Consider the following 21943-nt stretch of genomic DNA (forward strand, 5'->3'; position numbering starts at 1 on the left):
AGTTAAAGTGTTGTGAAAGTTCCTTGAGGTTGCGAGTTCTAGCCTTCCGCCACTGGTCATCTCACCTATTGGATCAAATTTGGGTTTGCTTCCATCTAATGAATCAAAAATGCTCTTAACTTATTAAAAATAATTCAAATTTACACCTCCTTTTACCTATTAGATCAAAAATTCCCTTAATATATTATAAATGACTCGAAAATATTTTCTAGTACTTAATTTTTTATGTCAATAACTTTTTTTAATGTACTTTGGCAATTGATTTAGTTTTGTTTTGATTCGTAACTTTTTTTTGGAAAGTTTCGATTATTTGTTTCAGAATTTATTTGGTACTAAAAATACGTATGAGTGAGAGAAAGAAGAAGAGAGTGCGAGAAAGAAAGAAGAAATCTTAAGAAGTGACGTATCTGACTTGAAATCTATACAAAATTATTAATTATTGAGATAATATATAATTATTTCACAATATAAAGTGGATTAGTATATATGATTCTAATGTTAATGTGATTATGTACTTTCTCCTAACAAATGGCACTTGAATAACTGAAAGCTATGAGCAACAACCAAACCAGAAAAAGAAATAAGTAATAATGTGCCTTACTTCTATTGATGGAAAATAAATACTATGAAAAATGGTACTTCAATAGTTGAAAGCTATACCTATATGGGTTGTGGTGCACTGGTGGAAGTGTTTCATCCTTAATCAGAGGTCTCGGGTTCGAGTTCTGGGTATGGAGAAAATCTTGTTGGGAGCGCCACCCCCGAATGGGCCCTGCAGAGTGTGATCCGAATATAATCGGAGCTCCAATGTGGGCTCCGGACACCGGATGGGAAACAAAAAAAATTGTTGAAAGCTATGGGTAACTACAATACCAGACAAAAAAAAAAATACTAAAATAAGTTTTAAATTTTTTTTTAAAAAAATAGAGCAAATAATTTAGAATTGGTCACACAACCTTTGGGGAATTTTGACATCGTCGATCACTAAGTCATGCTTTTGAGATTCATAAAAGTCAAATTGACCTTATACATAAAAAAAATTTAACGAAGAAAATTTGAATAAATTCTATTTTGTCTCTCTAGCTTTATCCCCGCCTCTACAGGTAGACCAACTAGTAAAAGCAACCAACATGGGTTGTGGTGCATTGGTAGGAGTGTTTCACCCTTAATCAGAAGTCTCGGGTTTGAGCCCTAGGTATGGAGAAAATCCTGTTGGGAGCGCCACCCCTGAAATGGGCCCTACAGTGCGCGATTCGGATTTAGTCGGAACTCTAATATAGGCTTTCGAACACCGGGTGGAAAGAAAAAAAAAATTAGTAAAGCAAATGGTCTACCACTAAAAGTTGCTATACAATAAATATAATTACTTCATTTTTTTATTCATATTCTAAAACTATAGAAAATTATGGTTGAAAATGTTATCCAAAGTTTATTTTAGGATATTAAAACTACTCATAGTATTTTTTTTTATTTTATTCAAATAGAGAAACCAAAATGCTACGTGCAACTTTGTAAAAGCAACCGGCCTACTTATTGACTTCAACTTTTTAATGATCTAATGGAATTAAAAGAGCTGACTAATTAGAAAAATGATATCATTATCATTATTAAATGAGGATAAATTATTAGTTATCCTTATATTGGCGGTTGCTCATTGACTTACAAAACCTTATTATTATTATTATTCATTTTGTTAAAGTACTAGTTATAATTACAGATATTTATATTTTAATATTTAGTAATTTGATATGATTTTTTAGTGGAGAGTATTTTTTCCAAATAAAGCATGCTACTATATGGCGTGACAAGCGACAAATATTCTTTACAAAGAAAAAGAGAAGTAAATAGAAAGGAAAAACAAATAGTAAAGTCTAAGCAAGTAGAAAAGATATATAAAAATAGAATTTATTTTTATGTAATTGATCGAGAAATTAGTTACAAATTATAACTTGTTTGGATGATTGTTACGTGCTGTTTCATCTTATATTATATTTGGTAAATGAAGAAGTCCACACCGAAAGTGACTTGAATTTTTAAATATGATTTTGGATAATTCTTTTTTTTCTTTAGCTAATTGTTGAAGTTGTCAGTTGTGTCAGACGTAAAGCTACTTAAATATTAAAATCGAGCCTTCGATATTGAATCTTCCAAATAGTTGTTCACACATTCAGTAGGATGATGAATGAAGAATCTTACATTGAAGATGGATGGAGTGTCTTTGGTCTCTTTATCTAGTTGAATAATCCTTTCTCTTAAGCTAGTTTTTGGAGATGAATTAAATCCAAATTCCATTTTACAATATTATTTTAATAAATATAATATTTTAGTAGATTATATCATTTTTCTATCACTACATAATATCACATATCAATTTAAAAAATTAGCTTACAATATTATTAAAAAGACATTAGAATACAAAATAAAATTATTATTAAAAAGTTGAACGATTAAATTAATAAATAATCAAAGCATACACCAAATTCATCGTGAAATAAAATAAGACTTTTTACAATTTAACGATACAATAAAATTCAATCGGATAATCAAACAACCACTTCATGTAAATATAACAAAATAAATAAATACAATACATCTAATGATCATATAAATAACTCAAGTTATTAATCGGATTTTAATACAAATATGAGTAATGGTTGAAAAATGAAAAAACTGGGGAAGAAAAATTGAATTTTTTTCGTGAAAAACAGAGACCAAATACATTAGTGAAATAAAATAAGACTTTTTACAATTTAACGATACAATAAAATTCAATCAGATAATCAAACAATCACACCATTTAATTATAACAAAATAAATACAATACAATACATCTAACGATCATATAAATAACTCAAGTTATTAGTCGGAATTTAATACAAATACTACTAATAGTTGAAAAATGAAAAATTGGGGAAGAAAAAATGATTTTTGTGAAAAAACAGAAACCAAATACATCCAATCTTGAGATCCAGTTGACGACAGAAAACAATAAAGAATCTCAATAATTTAGTCAAATTCAGATCAGATTATACACCATATAAGAATCATGCAACTTCTTCATCAATTTCTCTAACAATTTTGATCCAAAATAAAAATAAAAATGGCAGCAGGAAATGCATATCTGGGTTCATTGAAGCAGAGCTTTCATGAAACAAGCAAAGAAAGATTGTTACTACTCAGAAAAGGCTATTCAGACTTGAGTGTAGGTGGTGGTGGTGGTTCTTTTACAGGAAACGAGAACTTTCTAGAACGTATTCGTTATCGAGTTTCTGAGTACTGTAACAATGTCAAACAAGCTGCAAGTAAAGCAGTTAAAATGGGTCGTAGTGATCCGAGGAAGATTATCTTTTCTGCTAAAGTGGGTTTTGCTCTTGCCCTTGTTTCGATTCTCATTTTCTTCAAAAAACCCATACCCTATATTGGTAGCCACTCCATTTGGGCGATTCTTACTGTTGTCGTCGTTTTTGAATTCAGCATAGGTATGCGAAAATCTCATCTTCTTCTTCTTTTTTGATTTGGGGTAGGGAAGGGGAAATACCGGAAGTGATTACAAGATGTTGAATTGAATCCAATCCTTCAATAGTTACAATCAACCAACTGAACTATTTAAATTCTAAGAAAATTTCATTTTTTTTTTTGAAAAAAAGAAAAGAAAATTAGGGTAGGAGAAGGAAAATAAGGGAGTGGATTGATTACAAGGCGGTGAATCGAAACCTGACCAATAAGGTGAAAGTTCATGTAGTTCGGGTAGCCAACCAACTAAGCTAACGAGGGGATCTCCTAAAATTTGTTTTTATGTATCAATTTTGCAGTTTCTTTTATGTTTTTTGGATTGATGGAAGAAAAGGGTTATTGCTAATTTGAGATTATTATAACTTAAATGTGTAGGTGCAACGCTTAACAAAGGATTTAACAGGGCTTTGGGGACATTTTCTGCTGGAGGATTAGCTTTGGGCATTGCTGAACTGTCTCTTATGGCTGGAGGATTTCGAGAGATTTTGATTGTGATCAGTGTATTTATTGCAGGTTCGGATTCAATTTTTAGAGTTTTAGTATACTTCAAGTTTTATGATTGTGTTTATGTATGAATCATGATGAAAAAGGTTATGTATTCATTTTGTCTTGTTTTTTCTGCTTCTCTTCATTAGCTTAGAGATTGAAAAAGTGAAATGAGAATCAATTAGATCTAGCTAGAAACTATAAATATGTTGACTATATAAGTTAATAAATGTAAAAACAAAAGCCAAATTGGACAGAAAATGAAAGTTGAACCATATATCAAGTTTCTAAATTTGATGCAACTTGAGCACTTAATTCGCATCCTTCTGTGAATTAGGCTTGAATCTTTCAACTGTTCAATGCAATGCGAACTGTTACTTAATTTGTTCTCTGAATAGTTTTCGTGACTTCAGAATATTGAAGGGGGCAAAAGGCCAAATTTTCATAATCATGGTATGAACAGCTGCTTATGCAGAAAGGCGTGAACTTGCTTCTTCATATAATTTTGATTTTAGGATTCGAGGGTTTTCAATTTCTTCTTGGACTATATATATATATTTTCAGAATATTGGATTAGAAGGATTTCAAACTATAGGTGATTAGTAGCACAAATGGAACAAGGAAAGAAATACAGAGAGGGTCTTCTTCCAGCCTGGCAATTGGGTGACATGAACAGTAAACTGGAGAACGAAAAGATGAAAGGAATCTGAACTATTATCTCCTCAAAATAAGCACCTATATTAGGCGCAACTAAAACATCAATGAAACTATGTAGACAAAGGCATAGTTCTCCACTCTTGAATTGAGTGAACCTCTTGACACATATATGCCCCTCGGGTTCCAACTTCATAAAAGAAGAATAAATCAGTCTAGTATCCTTAATAAAATGCTTAGGTTCAATAGCTTACTGAAGAACGTTGCATTAATTCAGATTTCAAGAAAATCACACATCTATAACAATTGTTCCAAAGGAAAGGAAAGGTTTTTTCAGTTTATCTTACCTCCCATGTGCCTTATGCATCAATATCACAGCCAGAATCACCATTTTTCTTCTTGTATCATATCTAAGCGTTAAATGGGACATTGAGAGGAAGAGTTTGCTTGCTTACTACATGATATAAAAGCTAATAATGGCATTTACTATATATGATTATATGTTTCAAGGCTAATACATACTATGATATCCTAATCTGTACTTTTCCTAGAATATATACCACTCTCTCTCCCTCTCTCTCTCTCTCTCTTTTGCTTTCTCTTTCTATTTCCTTGTACCTTTTGGTGAAAATATGCGTGTGTGTATATATATATATATCCGGTAAATCACTTCTATCCTACTCTCATCTCTACCTTTCTCTCTTTCACTCAGGGTTTTGCGCAACTTATATGAAATTGTTTCCTCCACTGAAGGAATATGAATATGGATTCCGGGTTTTCTTATTGACATATTGTATAGTGCTAGTATCGGGGACTTCGGATTTTGTAAAGACAGCTGTTTCTCGATTGTTACTTATTGGGGTTGGAGCTGCTGTTTGTTTGGTTATAAATATATGCATCTTCCCTATTTGGGCTGGTGAAGATTTGCACAAATTGGTGGTGAAAAACTTTAAGGGCGTCGCTACTTCTTTGGAAGGTAAAGACTCTTTCATCTCTTATCTTTAGGTTGTCTTGGGATAACATAAACATGATATGCTTGACTGATATCTGCCATGCTTCTTTTTTAGGTTGTGTCAATGACTATTTGCAATGTCTTGAATACGATAGGATACCATCAAAAATTCTTCTTTACCAGGCATCTGATGATCCTATCTACAGTGGTTACAGGACTGCTGTAGAGTCCACCAGCCAAGAAGCTTCTCTGGTAATTCTATGTTGCTATTGATGCTTAACTGTGAATATGTTGTATTTCCTCCATTCCAAGTTGAATGTCCCATCTGGCACTATATTATCCTAAGGTCTGAAAGTGTTCAACTTTAAATGGGTATCATGTGGAGGTTAGTAAGTTTTGTATACTAATAAATCAAAGAATAAAGGTAGAGCACATATAACTAATAGTTGAGGCTGATAAGTTTTGTGTATCAAAGAAATCAAAGAATAAAGGTAGAGCACGTGTAACTTATAGTGTAGCTTTACAATATTTTGGATGGAAAGAGAAAAAAGAAGAATTTGGACATTCATTGGGATGGTGGAACAAAATCTGTTTTCTTGGGTTGCTAATTTTGGTATCTTGGTTCAGTTAGCTTTTGCTGTGTGGGAACCCCCTCATGGACGATACAGAATGCTCAATTATCCTTGGGGTGAATATACTAGAGTCAGTGGTGCACTACGACACTGTGCTTTCATGATAATGGCAATGCATGGATGTATTCTTTCAGAAATACAGGTATAGCTTTTTCTAAAAAACTCAAACTTAGCGTAAAGCAATATGCTGCACAGATTTTTTTGTTATTTTATATTCCATACGTTTGAAGCCTAACTCATACCTGCCAGTTACTTTCTTTCTTTTTTCGTTTTTAGTCTGTTATAGAATTAGGCAGCTTGAATAATCATTAATCAATAGGAATATTTTAGATGTATAGTAGATAAGTACTTAAATTAATCAGCATATGTATAGGAGAGATGTACTTGAATTAATCAGCATACTCGACGTGTGCAGTTCTGCGTAACCTTTTTATTTTTTTGATAATGGTGGTGTCGGTGTTTGCTTGCTTGCACCTCTATTATTCCACGGAGTACCTGCTATTTGGTAACGTTGCCACCAAGGTTTAGGAAGATGGAAAGAAATCACCTAACCTTTTTTTGTCTCTGCTGGGGTTGAACCCTAGTCTCCAAGGTTTTCACCCACTATATTAACCGCTAGACCACACCTTTTGGGTGCAGTTCCACATAACCATAATTAGGAAATGGTAGACACATAGGAACTATGCTAAAGTTAGTACCTGTTAAGGGGTTTGCACTCCCTCTATGGTAAAACACGAAAGGTGTGCGCAGAACTATTAATTAATTTTTAATCAGATGAAAACTCAATTGATTCTTCAGTACAATTTTCAGAATGTTGACATATCAGATTAGTTAGTTAAGTAATTGACAGGTCTCATTTGTTTGACTAACCTATTTGGCTTTGGGGATAAAAACTCAACCGTGGAACTGCAGTTTTGGTTTGCTATATATATTTCATAAAATGTTCAGAGTTTTCTCCTTTTTTTTTGGTAATTTTACGTAGTAGTCAAATATCGACCTTCGTGCCCTTCACAAAGATTAACACCATGCCGCTGGATTGTTTGATAAATACAACAACATACCTAGTGAAATCCCACAAGTGGGGTTTGGGAAAGGAGGTGTACGCAACCTTACCCCTACCTTATAAGGGTAGAGAGGTTGTTTCCGATAGACCCCACTTTAGGAGTGCTTAAACCTTGAAGCTGGTTAACTCTTAGGTTGGACGTTTGGCCCTTAATACAAACACCTTAGGCCCTTAATACATCCGTGGACACTGTCTTTAAGAGGGACGCACTAGCTGGACAGTAGAAAGAGTCTTTTCCTTCTTGAGGATGGCAGGAAAAGGAAACATAAGGGAGGGTTAGAATCACCACTAGCATGGCCAACTACACCAACTCCTTAATTTAAGGATATTTTATGGAATTAAATAAATAGTGTAATAAATAAGCTACTTTCTTTGGGATCTTGGGCGGATAGCGGGAATATAACCAGCATAGCAAAGTGATATAAATTACGAACAAAATATGTGAATGAATGTGTTAATGATCAGGAATAATAAATGAGAAATTTAACTTAAGAAAACCAGTCACTCCAAACTTTGAACTCCATCTTGATATCTTCTTAATTAGAAATTTGAACTGGTTGAATTTTTTTCTTATATTACATATGTAACTTCTCTTTTTTCTTCATAAGCACCTTTCTTTGCTAAATCCCATGCTTTAATTGCACTAAATGCCCCAACTGGTCTTGGTGCTTTTCACCTTTGATAACTCTAGTCAGATCTTATCAATTGTGTATCATTTCTAACTGCCAGCTTAGCTGAACACCCTTTCATTTTGGCTATAACTTGATCATCTTTTACGCAAATAAGTATCCTTAAAATGTTGAGATGACTTTTGTCCTAGTGTCATCCTTTTATTACTTAAACAGTTTGAAGGAAGCTTCTCAAGAAGTATTTATATAGAAAACCCTTTAATGTCAGCTTCAACTTAAGTAACATGACAAAATTTCATCTAGCGTGATGGCAGTTCACCAAGCTTTTTTATAAATGCTCTAATCTCGAAGGAGTTTTGTCCAAACATACATCATCTTAAAATTGGGTTATATTTGGCTATCGGTTCAATGATGAAGCTTAAAAGTCTTGGTTTATTAAGTCTTACTATAGACCAATAAGACGTTCTCTTCAACATTCATAGATATGGAAGTGATCTTGTAAATACAGTTTCTAGGTTCTCCACTTAATAGACATAATATATATATATATATATATATATATATATATATATATATATGTTTATATCCGTTTTAGTATCTTTTCCTCTAAATAAACTAAAAATTCAAGAATCTTTGCCTATTCATCAGTGACAGCTAGTTGCATAAAATACATAAAACTGATTTTGGAGCTATATATATTGCCTGTTTGCACTTGTTATGGTTCTTGATTTTAGATAAAAAAAATTCATGCTCTCTTTGTGCATTTTTTTTCTTTCTTGTAGGCAGCATCTGAATTGAGGCGGACTTTTATGAAGGAGATTCGGAGAGTTGGGACTGAAGGAGCTAAAGTGATACGACTGCTTGGGGAGAAAGTTGAAAAGATGGAGAAACTAAGCCCCGGAGATCCTCTCAAAGATGTTCATGAAGCTGCTGAGGATCTCCAGTTGTTGATTGACCAAAAATCTTATCTTTTGGTTAATGCAGAGAATTGGGAAAGTTCAAAAAGACCTAAGAAGTTTGAAGATCCTGAACGCCTACAAGAACTTAAGGACAATGAACCTAAACCAATGGTAATTAACTCCCTTAGTGAAGCAACTCTCCATCTAAGGTCTGCTCACACATTGAAACACATGGATACTCTTAATCCAAATGTAAGTGTCAACTTTTCTACTTCACAATGGGGTTCCTCAGCAGATGTATTCGCGCAGCAGACAATGTGGCCTTCACGGCTTTCACTTATTGGAGATGTGATTTTAAACGAACGTGAAGTACGAACTTTTGAAAGTGCTAGTACATTATCACTGTCAACATTTACGTCCTTGCTGATTGAGTTTGTTGCAAGACTTCAGAATCTTCTTCATGCATTTCAAGAGCTCAGTGAAAAGGCAAAATTTAAGGAATCTGTAGATGCAACTGACACTAAAGAGGCAACTACTCTTTGAGGCAGGTTATGTAACCTTTCCTTCTGCTATTGACAATCACAAAGATGTTATCGATCATGTCAGGTTTTGGCTTGGAATGAAAACTATTCTCTTGAAGATGTTTTTGAGATGATTATGTATACTATAACTAAGAATTGTAGAACTGTCAAGAAAAGGTCTCTGTTCTGCAGCATGTTTTCAGAGCTGTGAATCCAATAGATACAAATCTTCTTGACCCAAAAAGTGTATTAGTGCATGAAGAAGAGTACATGTATATGTGCATTATAATATTTGTACTTGTTTCTGCTGAATCTGTAAAGCATTCAAGATCTTTAAAGGACATTAGCTGGATAATATGGTCTTGTCATGATATGCAGATTGCATCTCTAAAAGATGCTTTCAGAAGGACTTGTATGAATTATAGTAATTTATTGAAAGTCATTTGTTTAGCATTCTAAGTTTTTCTTGCTTCCATACCACCAGTGGTGGAGACAATATTTTCACCAAGAGTTCAACATCTGTTATATAGTTTTTCGGTAGAGGGTGTTTGAAAGAACGTCCTAGCTTATTAACTCCACCAAAGAAAGTTCTGAGGCTCAATAGTCAATACCATTACTTTTTCAGCTTGGAAATCAATGAGATCATCAAGCATCTCTTTAAACATGTAGAAACTAGAAACCCTCATGAGAAAAGAGGTCATTTTTTTGTTCACCACTAGTAGCGTTTAATAGATACATTAGTTGAGGTGTCAAAATGAAAATTAACAAGTGCACATTTGAGCTTGTACTCGAGAATTAATGTAATTCCTTTTCTCGGGTACAAGCTCAAATGTGTGTTTGTTAATTTTCACCGACACTTAATATACTAACAAAAAGTATAGTAAGTGCAATGCAAAAAGTAGAATTATTTTCTATGTAGTCATCTTTTTGGAGATATACTCCATAGGGAAAGCATGTTCTTTGACTTTTTATATAAATATTAATTATAATTATATAGAAGAGTGAAGTCAACCAGGACGACCAAGGATATAAAAGTAATTTTACCACTAGGTTTATAGCTCTAGAACCATCAGCTTATACTAATGGGGACATTCTAGATATTTTGCTCTACCTACGTGGCAACCTATCATCCACACATTATTCTACTATTATATAAGAGGGAGTTTATGATGGGACATTCTATATAATAATATAATATAATAAATCATTTTTTCTACTATATAATAAAATGGATTTTATATAATATATAATATAATATAATATATACATAAACTCCATTTTATTATATAGTAGAAATAAATAATATATATATATGATATAATATAATAAATAATTTATAAATGACTTAAAATATTTAATATTTCACATATATTGGTACAGAAAAATAACATATATCATTTTAAAATTACCAAAAATGTATTATAAATAATAATAATTAACAACTTAAAACATCTGAAAGACATTTTAAAAGGGTTAATTTTATAATTTTATCCATATCACATAAATTAGGACAAAGTGACAAGCAATGTAGGTTATTTGAAAGTTACATAAAAATATTATAAATCACAATAATTAATAGCTTAAAACATTTTTTTTTTAAAATGCAAATTTGGAGGACTCTTCAAATTTCATTTGTCTCACATAAATTGAGACAACAAAAATAACATATATTGTGTCCATTTAATTTATTTGTCTTAATTTTTTTTATATTTAAAAATTGCGTAAAAATTCTATAAATCATGATAATTGACAACATAAAATATGTTTTGAAAAAGATACAAAAAATTGCACTGATTCTTGAAGTTAATCTATCGTAAAAATACTATAAATCATGATAATTGACAACATAAAATATTTTTAAGAAAAATACATATAAAAAATTTCGATTGATTCTTGAAATTAATCTATCGTTAAAATTTATGTATAAAATACAATAAATCGTGATAATTGACAACTTAAAATATTTATTAAAAAGCACAAAAAAAGAAATTGACTGATTCTTAAAATTAATCTATCAATGTCACATAAAATGAGATAAAAGTAGTAATATGTATTATTTAGTGTGAAATTATTGAAAACTACGTAAAATGTATTGTAAATCTTAACAATTAACAACATTTGCTTAACTCTTGAAATTTTATCTATGTTACATACATTGAGACAAGCGGAGTCATATATATTAAATATTTACAAATTATGTAAAAATATTATAAATTACATTATTAACAACTTAAAATATTTAAAAATCATATTAAATTTAAATAACTCACTATATTTTATCTGTGTCACATACATTAGGACAAAAAATAATAGTTATTGCGCCCGTGCGTAAGGGAGTTTATGCCCAAGTATAATACATAATATTCAATGACTCTCCAAATTCGTTTGTGTCACATAAATTGAGACAACAAAAATAACATATATTGGGTCCATTTTAATTTATTTGTCTTATTTTTTTAGTTTTTTTAATATTTACAAATTGCGTAAAAATACTATAAATCATGATAATTGACAACATAAAATATGTTTTGAAAAAGATACAAAAAATTCCACTGATTCTTGAAGTTTATCTATCGTAAAAACACTATAAATCATGATAATTGACAACATAAAATATTTCAAAAATAAATACATATAAAAAAATTTGATTGATTCTTGAAATTAATCTATCGTTAAAAATTATGTATAAAATACAATAAATCGTGATAATTGACAACTTAAAATATTTATTAAAAANCGGCTTTCACTTATTGGAGATGTGATTTTAAACGAACGTGAAGTACGAACTTTTGAAAGTGCTAGTACATTATCACTGTCAACATTTACGTCCTTGCTGATTGAGTTTGTTGCAAGACTTCAGAATCTTCTTCATGCATTTCAAGAGCTCAGTGAAAAGGCAAAATTTAAGGAATCTGTAGATGCAACTGACACTAAAGAGGCAACTACTCTTTGAGGCAGGTTATGTAACCTTTCCTTCTGCTATTGACAATCACAAAGATGTTATCGATCATGTCAGGTTTTGGCTTGGAATGAAAACTATTCTCTTGAAGATGTTTTTGAGATGATTATGTATACTATAACTAAGAATTGTAGAACTGTCAAGAAAAGGTCTCTGTTCTGCAGCATGTTTTCAGAGCTGTGAATCCAATAGATACAAATCTTCTTGACCCAAAAAGTGTATTAGTGCATGAAGAAGAGTACATGTATATGTGCATTATAATATTTGTACTTGTTTCTGCTGAATCTGTAAAGCATTCAAGATCTTTAAAGGACATTAGCTGGATAATATGGTCTTGTCATGATATGCAGATTGCATCTCTAAAAGATGCTTTCAGAAGGACTTGTATGAATTATAGTAATTTATTGAAAGTCATTTGTTTAGCATTCTAAGTTTTTCTTGCTTCCATACCACCAGTGGTGGAGACAATATTTTCACCAAGAGTTCAACATCTGTTATATAGTTTTTCGGTAGAGGGTGTTTGAAAGAACGTCCTAGCTTATTAACTCCACCAAAGAAAGTTCTGAGGCTCAATAGTCAATACCATTACTTTTTCAGCTTGGAAATCAATGAGATCATCAAGCATCTCTTTAAACATGTAGAAACTAGAAACCCTCATGAGAAAAGAGGTCATTTTTTTGTTCACCACTAGTAGCGTTTAATAGATACATTAGTTGAGGTGTCAAAATGAAAATTAACAAGTGCACATTTGAGCTTGTACTCGAGAATTAATGTAATTCCTTTTCTCGGGTACAAGCTCAAATGTGTGTTTGTTAATTTTCACCGACACTTAATATTAACAGAAAGTATAGCAAGTGCAATGCAAAAAGTAGAATTATTTTCAATGTAGTCATCTTTTTGGAGATATACTCAATAGGGAAAGCATATTCTTTGACTTTTTTATAAATTTAATAATATAACTTATAGTAATATTTTGCAGAAAGAAAAAATCCATAAATATTGTTCATTAGTTAGCCCAAGGACAAATATTAATTACAATTACGAATTTTAAAGGGTTGATTTATTCGTAATAGTTAGTCAGCAATGGGTGGTGTCGGTTCACGTAGGAAGCAGCCCCCACGATTTTTCAAGGCTATGTTTGTTTGAATTTTTTATAAAATAAAATAAAAATTTGTGTGTGATTTTTGCACGAGTTTCACACTCCATTTTTCAAATCTATCAATAATACGACTTTTGTAATAGAATCTAATCAAATTTAAATTCGTGTTTGAAAGTCTAACAAATTCGAATTCTTCACTATATTGATAAGAATTGCAACATGATTTTTTTTAACTTCAGAGTCGTAATTACAACACTCAAGCTATTGAAATTGAAATTACAAGTAATTAAAGAACACATATAAGAATGAAAGCGAAATATTTAGGCTCTAAGAAGGGAGCTGAGAGGAATAAGATTCTTTATCTTAACAATAGGTATAATTCTTGAATCATATATCAGTTACCATTAACTTTTTTGATTGAATTGTTTCCATGCCCCACTATTCAACCTAAATCTCAAATTAACCTAATCCTTCTGCTTGTTCTCGCCTCAATAGTTCTTGTCAGCCCAATAACTATTTGTGTGCCCCTGATATCCACATTGAATTGGACTTGATTCATAATAGGATTCCAGTAGCAGTGATTTCATATCCAAACTCGTACAAAAGCAAGATAAAATTGATTTATTATTTTTACAATTAATTTCTTTTTCAAAATGTAAATAAATTAGTAAAATTTTTTTAAAAAAAATTCCTAAAATATCTTTATACGAGTAAACGTGGAACGATTTGGCATAGATTGATACCGACACCTCAGAATTTGGTAACCTCGCCTCCATTAACAATTACTTATAAATCCTTTTCGGTTTACACCCATTATCTCTAATCCTTCAAATCTTTTTTGTGGAGTCAATAAATTATATGCCCTTTGGTTGAATCACAAGGACTTACTTCAATTTTGACTACCTCATATTGGGAATTTGCTCTACGCTCTATCTATAAAGAGGTTGGAACTATTGCGGATAAGTAAACTATATCTATTCTTGTTTGCTTAAACTAGTAAAACTATTCTTCTTAATTATGATTTCTTAAGAAAAGTGTAATTAGCTTTTGTCTTTTAATTTTTAAAAAATAAAAATTGACAACTAATATCGAACAGTAAGAATAATTTCTTAAAGAACATGTAAATTAAAAATGTGACAAGAAAAATGGTTCAAAGCGGACAATTTAATTCCAGTTAGTCCTTTGATAAGCTTTATTACGGGTCTTATTTTTCATTGGGGGAATAGTTATGAGCTTTCTGCGTCCATATATATTAAAAATGCAGTGTCACACATTAATGAAACAAAAATAAATATTCTGATTTCTTCCCCTGTTTTCTCTTCTCTTTTATTTTTCCTTTATAGGTTAAAAATAACAAATAAAAATAAAAAAATATTTTAAAATAATAAATGAATAAATATGAATGGAAAAAATAATTGACCGAAAATATTCGAACAAGAAATATATCTCAACTATTTAGAATCGATGTCTTTGAAGTTCATTTTTTGTTCAAAAAGACTTAGAAAACATAAGTAAATTATATTTTATACGATTATATATAATTTATTGATTAATTTATATTCAATAACAAAGATTGAATGGTTTTCATAGAAATATTTCAAGAACCTTAATATGATATTATATATTTTAGTATTTAATTTTAAAAAAATCGAATATCATATTAATAGCAGAATTTTTAATTTTGATACACTCAATTGTATTTATCAAAGTATACAAAACTACAACTAGGATTCTCTAAGCTATGTGAGCTTCATTTTTTTTATGACATATTAATGTGTCATAATCATAGTCTATTAATCCACTTGCCGCAATATTTTAATACTTTTAAAGAAACTTTGTCTAGTGTTTGGATTAGATTTTTGATCAAATTACTCATCCAATTTCAAACCTACCCTAATATACACTATACACTATAGTTGGTATATAATAGTTTTCAAAGTTGTTGAAACTATTTTCCGGTCCCAAAAATAATTATTCTCACCATCCCAATATATGTGAGTATATTTGATTAAATATATAATTTATAACAATAATAATTGCAATAATAATATATTTAGTGTGATTTTATAAGTGTGCTTTGGAAAAATTGATTTATCCGTAATTATATATTTTTATATGTTATATTGTGTAGGTGGAAGGTTTATTCAGATAAATTTTTTACTCAAATAAAATATATCAAATTATTAGATATATAATCTAACGAGAAAAAAATATTCTACTCATTTCAATTTAAAACATTTAGTAATTTGATTAGATATAGAGTAAGAAAATATGAAAACTTTTCAATATTGATATGTGTAATATCTTTACCAAAATGATCAGGCCATGCAAAATGTTGAGATTAGAGAGTTATCAAATATAAAAAGAGTTATTCTTTTCAAAATAATTTTTTTTGAAAAACAAAGATACTTAAATTGAGATGAAAGAAATACTCTTTTCATTCCTTGTTACTCCTCTTTGAGAAATCATTTAGGAGTATTGAGTTTTTCTTTTACTAAAATTAAAAGTTATCTATATTCACAATATAATTTTGAAATTTAAATTTGGCTATTAATATTCGAAATAGTTTGAGATATATTTATTTATTTATAATTATAAAATTGAAAATAACATCTTTCTTTGATTTCTTAAAATATATAATTAAATTATTTTTAAATATAATAGATTAAAAAGAAAAGAATATGATGCAATTTGAGACAAAATGTATGTTACTCCTATTTACACAAAATTATTACCCTAAGTTATATATGAATTTAATGCTTCTTTTTTTTTTGGGAAAACAAATCAAAGAAATTAAATTCACTCCTTCAAGCTAACGCCAGCAGACTCAGCGGTTCTCTGGCTTGCTGGCCCCATTTCTGATATCTCTTTTACCACCCACCCACGCTCGCTCCTCCACTCCCCTTTTCTAGATACCTTTTGCTGCCGCACCTTCACGGTCACCAAAAAATATATTTCTATTTAATTCCATCACATATCTGCGTATTCATCAATTCGATTAACGGTAGATGTGAGATTACAGTTTTTTGGTTTATCGGAGAATTGGATCGGGAGTTTTTTGGTTACCGGAGATGGGGGATGGGGATTCTATTACTACGGCGGTGGGACAGAATTTGGTGGAACGAGATTTTGTGGAAGAAGCTTCTAGAATCGTCGAACAAGCTAAGGAGTTGCAAGACGCAGCTTCTTCTTTGATCTCGAGAACTACTCGTGAAGAGGATTCGTTAAGGCAGAAAGCTAAGTCGCTTGATTCGTGCGTTCAGGGGCTTCGTTCAGCTGTAAGGAAGAGTAAATTGGATCCTAATCAAGCTGAAAAGGTAATGGATTTCTATTAGTTTTTTTTTTTAAAATTTATGCACAACAACAGATATTAGGTAACTCTGTTCAATGTGTGTGCGGATGGAGAGAATTGTTTGAAGTTGATTTTTGGGTGCATTTATGTTTACATGCATGTGCATTAAGGTATTTGGTGCTAGTTCGACGTAGATGTGATTTGTGTTAACTTTTTTTTTCATGTTTATTTATTTTCAGTTGGAAGAGGAGTTGTTTAAAGCTAGTTATGTATTGACTGAGGGAGATGCTGCAGCTTTTCTTCCGAGCAAATCTCATGGTATGTTTCATTTTTTTCCTTTGTTAAATTTATGATTTTACTGGTTGTTTGTTGGTTTTGATGTGGTTAATTACAGGAGGGTTTTTGAGGATGTTTTTGGGGCCAATCAATGTTCGTGCTAACAGAAAGGATGTGCAGCTGAAAGTGAAAGAGGAATATAATAGTTTCAGGGTATGTGTTCCGAGCTTTGATTTTTATTTTATAGCGGTGTTTAAGTTATTGTATTAGAGGTTAGGTGATTAGTTTGTCTTTGAATTGCTAATAAATCTAATGGTAATTGAACAAATTGGTGTTCTTTTGGAGTTGATTAAAACTGTATCATGTTCAAGTTAAATAGCTTCTACATGCGCCAGAACTCGAATATGTTTCAATGCAAACCCATCTTTTGAGAACTTTTTGCATATTGTATTCATCATTTTTTCATGTGTGTTGTGCATGTTACTGCTTGATATTTGAGGAAGATTAAGATTTCCATATTGGTAGATAGCCTCTCCTTTGAACAGATTCTTGTATATGGAGTAGACTTTGAGGCCAGCGGCTTATGCCTTGACAAAGCCTGGTTAATATTAGTCCCAGATAATAGTTGGGATAAGCTACTATTATCTATGTTTTTGCTCCTTTCAACTTGAATTACATATTATTGAAGTTCTTTCTAACTGACCATCTACACTTCGTTATGAGAGAAGAGAGCTAGTGCTGCTTCTATCAATCAAACTTGAAATGATTCTGCCCTTCCCAGATAAAATGGATAAATGACTTGGATACATGGAAAGCCTCAGTTTTGTGCAAACCTCTTTCTTGAAATTACTATATCCGATCTTCTCTTGACAGGACAGGACAGCATATCTATTCCTTCTTTTCCCATCGGTGCTACTAGTCTTGAGGTCTTGGATGTGGGATGGATGTTTACCAGCATTGCCAGTCCAACTTTACCAGGTAGTACATTTAAATAGAAGATTTTGTCATTTGACTTCATATTCATGGTAGTCTTGCTTTCCTATTTATTATAGTGAAACTTTTACATTTAACAAACAAGTATTCTGAGCTCCTTGATGTCTTCAGGCCTGGTTGCTTTACCTCTACACAGGTTTGGCTCTGCGAGAGAACATTTTGAGAGCGAATGGAAGTGATATTCGTCCATGGTAATTGAGCAACATTCCCTATTGCCAATGAAAATTTAACATCTGTCATTTGTTTTATGTTTGTCAGTAAAACGCTTATCTTTGTTGTTTATGTAACTGAAGTAGCAGTGCAATTTTAATAATTCTAAAGTTTGTTACCAATATTATATATGTTGAACACAAAAGACAGCTAATTAACAGAAATTATGGTTGTATTGTTGCAGGTGGATAAAACATCACTACTGTGCTATGGCCATGGCACTTATAAGTCTTACCTGGGAAATAGAAAGAGAACCTAACTGTTCACAGAAACAGGTTTTTATTCATTTAAAAACGACATGTATATTTATTTAGCTGCTTATCAACAAAAATGTACTTCTCTATAATGTTTAAGATTTATAATACTCATTTTAATGTACAATCCATTGCAGAGGGGTGTGCAACTGTTCCTGAAATGGGCTATCATGCAAGGCGTTGCAATGCTCCTTCAGAATAGATATCAGAGACAAAGACTGTACACTCGTATTGCATTAGGAAAGGTACGCAAACAGAGGAATCACTAGTTTGACTAAGAAACCCTTCGTGTGTCGTAATTTGTCCGTTTAAAAATCCGTCTTAAAGCTTCACTAATTTTGTGCAGATGAACTATTCCTTTTATAAGTCAAATAAATTTTAATAATAAGCACCAAGATGGTTTTTGGTATCTAGTAGGCTGATATATTTCTCTCCACATGGCCCGGACACCACAATTATCAAAAAAATAAAAATATTTCTCTGCCCTGTGGGTTGATTAAATAACAAAAAACCTTGAGGATTGACTTCAAGGTCACTCTTTTGGCTCCCTCATGTTGAGGGAATGAGTTTTGCCTTGTAGCTGAATAAAGAAGACATTTGCACTCCCTATCATCCATTAACCTATCCTAATTGTGATATATTGTCTTCTGAATTCTGATTTCAGGCCAGGAGAATGGATGTTGTGTGGGGAGAGACTGCTGGAGTAGATGGTCAATTATTGTTGCTCTTCCCTGTATTATTTATCTTGCAGGTATACTGAGTTCAATTTGGACTTTTTTTAACTGAGCTACTTTTTCTCTTGAAATTTCGCTCCTGTTGTTTCAGGAGAATGGGCCTTTAGGTTCAAGTTGATTTTTTTTAAGTAGTCCAAGAGTGGGAAATGCTAGTGTAACTTTGCATGATGTACCTAGTGAATGCATGTTAAATATCATAGATACCCCCTTTTAGTGACTGTCTGGTTCAAAGATACCTAAAGTCTGTCAAGTATCCTTTTTTTATGTGAACCTTGACATGAGTTCCCCTGTGAGTTGTGTGAAGTTTCTGAATATTGGTGTAACAACATAGTTTAATCTGAGCTAAAAGTAGCTAATTACAATTAGATGGGTCATGGGTGATAATCTGTAGCCTTTTATGACTTGATATCACCTTTTGTGGATGATACTTCTATTCTAGACATCACATTCAACAATAGGCACTATCCTTGTCAGGAAAAAAAGTCAGTTTGATTGGTTATCCCTGTGTACACAGAACGTTCCATGAAATTTTATCGGTGTAGTGTTCTATCTTTTGAGCTGGTTCCAAATGACTGTATGTCATTTGTTCTTAATGTCAGGGATTCGAAGCATATGTTGGAGTCTTGTTGCTTAAGACAGCATTCATTGGTGTTGTTTCTGAGTGGCAGGTAAGATGAAACTCCCTCTCTTCCACCAGATGTTATCTAGTTTGGTTGCTCATTGAGAATACAAATCAAACAATACAAGTAACTAAATTAGACCTTCCCTTCTGTAATATTCAAATATATATCTTGTGTAAGCTGCCATGCCAAAGAAATCATGTTACTGTAACAGCCCCTTCCTATCATTAACTAATCAGTTTCTAAAATAATGCGATTGTGGCAGGTTGTTACCTGTGGGATCCTTCTGATTATCATGGCAGCTGGGAATTTTGCCAACACAGTGAAGACTCTTGTGACAAAGTCTCGGGTTAAAGCCAAAATGAAGAGAGGCAAAAGTAAACAAGATCTGAAATCTGAATCTCCCGCCAAAAGTTCGTGATCGGGTGTGTCTGGTCCAGTCTAGTATCCTGGCTATGATAGACGAAGATGCGAAGTTATTCTTCATATACTCTTTTTCTCGTTCATATGAGTACGCACCATAGCTTCTCTGACATTGACTTTGGGCTTCAGAGGATATTGCAGGAAATAGTCGCACATGCAGTCCCCCAAGGAATGATTTTGTTTGGTTCTTTATGTTTTGAGTGTTTTCTTGTCTCGTGTTAAGAAATTTATGATGGGAAGGGATATGTGTCTACGTTAAAAGAACTTGGACCGTTAGTGATTTCCCTTGGTACTAAATTTTGGTACTATTTAAATATTAATGATAATTGTAAGCAGCAGATGAGCAAAGCCTCGTATGGTTTTTACTTGAAGACTTGCTCTGACGCGTGCCTCCTTATTTTGGTATGTATCAGTTCTATTCATACTAATAATGCATTAGGGAGTCTTTTCCAGAATGCTTCAGTTCAGTGATTTATACTTGCTACAATTTGATGACACCATTATCAGGAAACATCTCAGTGAGGACTCATATAGTAGACTTTAACTTGTTTATATTGTCGACTTTAACTTGTTTGTGACTGATGCATAGTTGTTGACAGAACGCTTGATCAGGTCTAGGTGCTGTGTTTTTTCTGGACACTAAATCGTGTAATGTCAAAGCAGGTAATTGAAAATAAACGTAGAATCCACCGAGACTTGATATATACTGTTTTCTGTCAAACGTTTGTTATTTTCTTCCTCCTTATTCCTTTGGTCTTTCAATATTTAAAGGATGATGGATTTTATCCCCAACGAATGAAATGAATTCGATGATTATGTATTGCTATTTGCAGCACTTTCACTAGTGTAATTTAAAATGTGGTCACAAATTTCAAAATGAGTGCAACTTTGCCATTTTGCTTACTCTGCTCACATCCTTCACCTTTTCTTTGTCGCCACACCATAAACCCGACAGGTTCCTTCCCAGACCTAGAATGCTATTCCTCTTTATCAAAATTTTTTTAAAAAAAAATCACTTCTTTTTTGGCTTTCCATATACTCTTTGTAACCCCATATAAGAAAATCAAATCAGAATTCAAAGTCATTGCTGCAGTTCTGTTTCGAGTTTTTGTTAGCTCATTTGAGATTTTTTGTTCAGTTCTGGCTTGAGGCTCCTGTAGTGGTTTCGATTTCTAATCATATCCAATCAACTGGTTTTGAACTGTCGTATACATGGTTCCATCGACCTTCTACAGCAACTGTCTGAATTTTGGACTTGCACCTGAAGTTCAGTGCAATATTTATACCAAACTTCGAACCACGAAAAAAAAATGTCCTGTGTGCCTAGGAAGAATCTGAATAAAAACGGTTTGTATGACAACGTTTTTCTGGTGGTTAGGTCTGCAATATTTTGTGTCCATCTCACTTGGTGAAATAACTGGTTACAAAAGTGAGTCTTACCCAACAACAACAACATACCCTATGTAATCTTACAAGTAGAGTCTGAATGACCATCATAATTTCGTCCATCTATTATGCCAGTTTTGCCTATGTAATCTTACAAGTAGAGTCTGGATGACCATCATAATTTCGTCCTTGCTATTTGTTGAAGCATATGGCTTAGTTTCGGAAACACACTTGTATTTTAAAATCAAACACTTATTTGTGACACATCGATGTATAAGTTTCAACATTACCCTCTTATCCATTTCCTTTTCCTCTAGCTAGGTTCATCTACCATGAAAAATGGATCGT

General features: G+C 32.1%; 2 protein-coding genes across 3 annotated transcripts; both read left to right on the forward strand.

Moving 5' to 3' along the window:
* The first annotated feature begins 2909 nt into the window (after positions 1–2909).
* LOC125858438 (aluminum-activated malate transporter 4-like) lies at positions 2910–12730 on the forward strand. 2 transcript variants are annotated; one of them, XR_007445742.1, is made up of 7 exons: positions 2910–3479; positions 3889–4026; positions 5366–5629; positions 5721–5857; positions 6233–6379; positions 8712–9593; positions 12526–12730. XR_007445742.1 is itself a non-coding variant. In XM_049538225.1 (6 exons), the coding sequence occupies exons 1-6, from the start codon at positions 3101–3103 to the stop codon at positions 9369–9371; spliced, it is 1725 nt and encodes a 574-aa protein (XP_049394182.1). In that variant the 5' UTR covers positions 2910–3100; the 3' UTR covers positions 9372–9799. The 2 variants fall into 2 exon arrangements, 1 of the variants encoding a protein (XP_049394182.1); XM_049538225.1 differs by lacking the exon at positions 12526–12730 and having other exon boundaries at positions 8712–9799.
* A 3469-nt stretch (positions 12731–16199) lies between these two features.
* LOC125859304 (uncharacterized) lies at positions 16200–20612 on the forward strand. Its single transcript, XM_049539015.1, has 10 exons — positions 16200–16724; positions 16939–17017; positions 17094–17188; positions 17849–17953; positions 18080–18159; positions 18363–18453; positions 18570–18677; positions 19097–19183; positions 19766–19834; positions 20052–20612. The coding sequence occupies exons 1-10, from the start codon at positions 16479–16481 to the stop codon at positions 20205–20207; spliced, it is 1116 nt and encodes a 371-aa protein (XP_049394972.1). The 5' UTR covers positions 16200–16478; the 3' UTR covers positions 20208–20612.
* The last annotated feature ends 1331 nt before the right edge of the window (positions 20613–21943 follow it).

The sequence above is a fragment of the Solanum stenotomum genome, chromosome 3 (assembly GCF_019186545.1).
Source record: "Solanum stenotomum isolate F172 chromosome 3, ASM1918654v1, whole genome shotgun sequence".
Classification (NCBI taxonomy): Eukaryota; Viridiplantae; Streptophyta; class Magnoliopsida; order Solanales; family Solanaceae; genus Solanum; species Solanum stenotomum.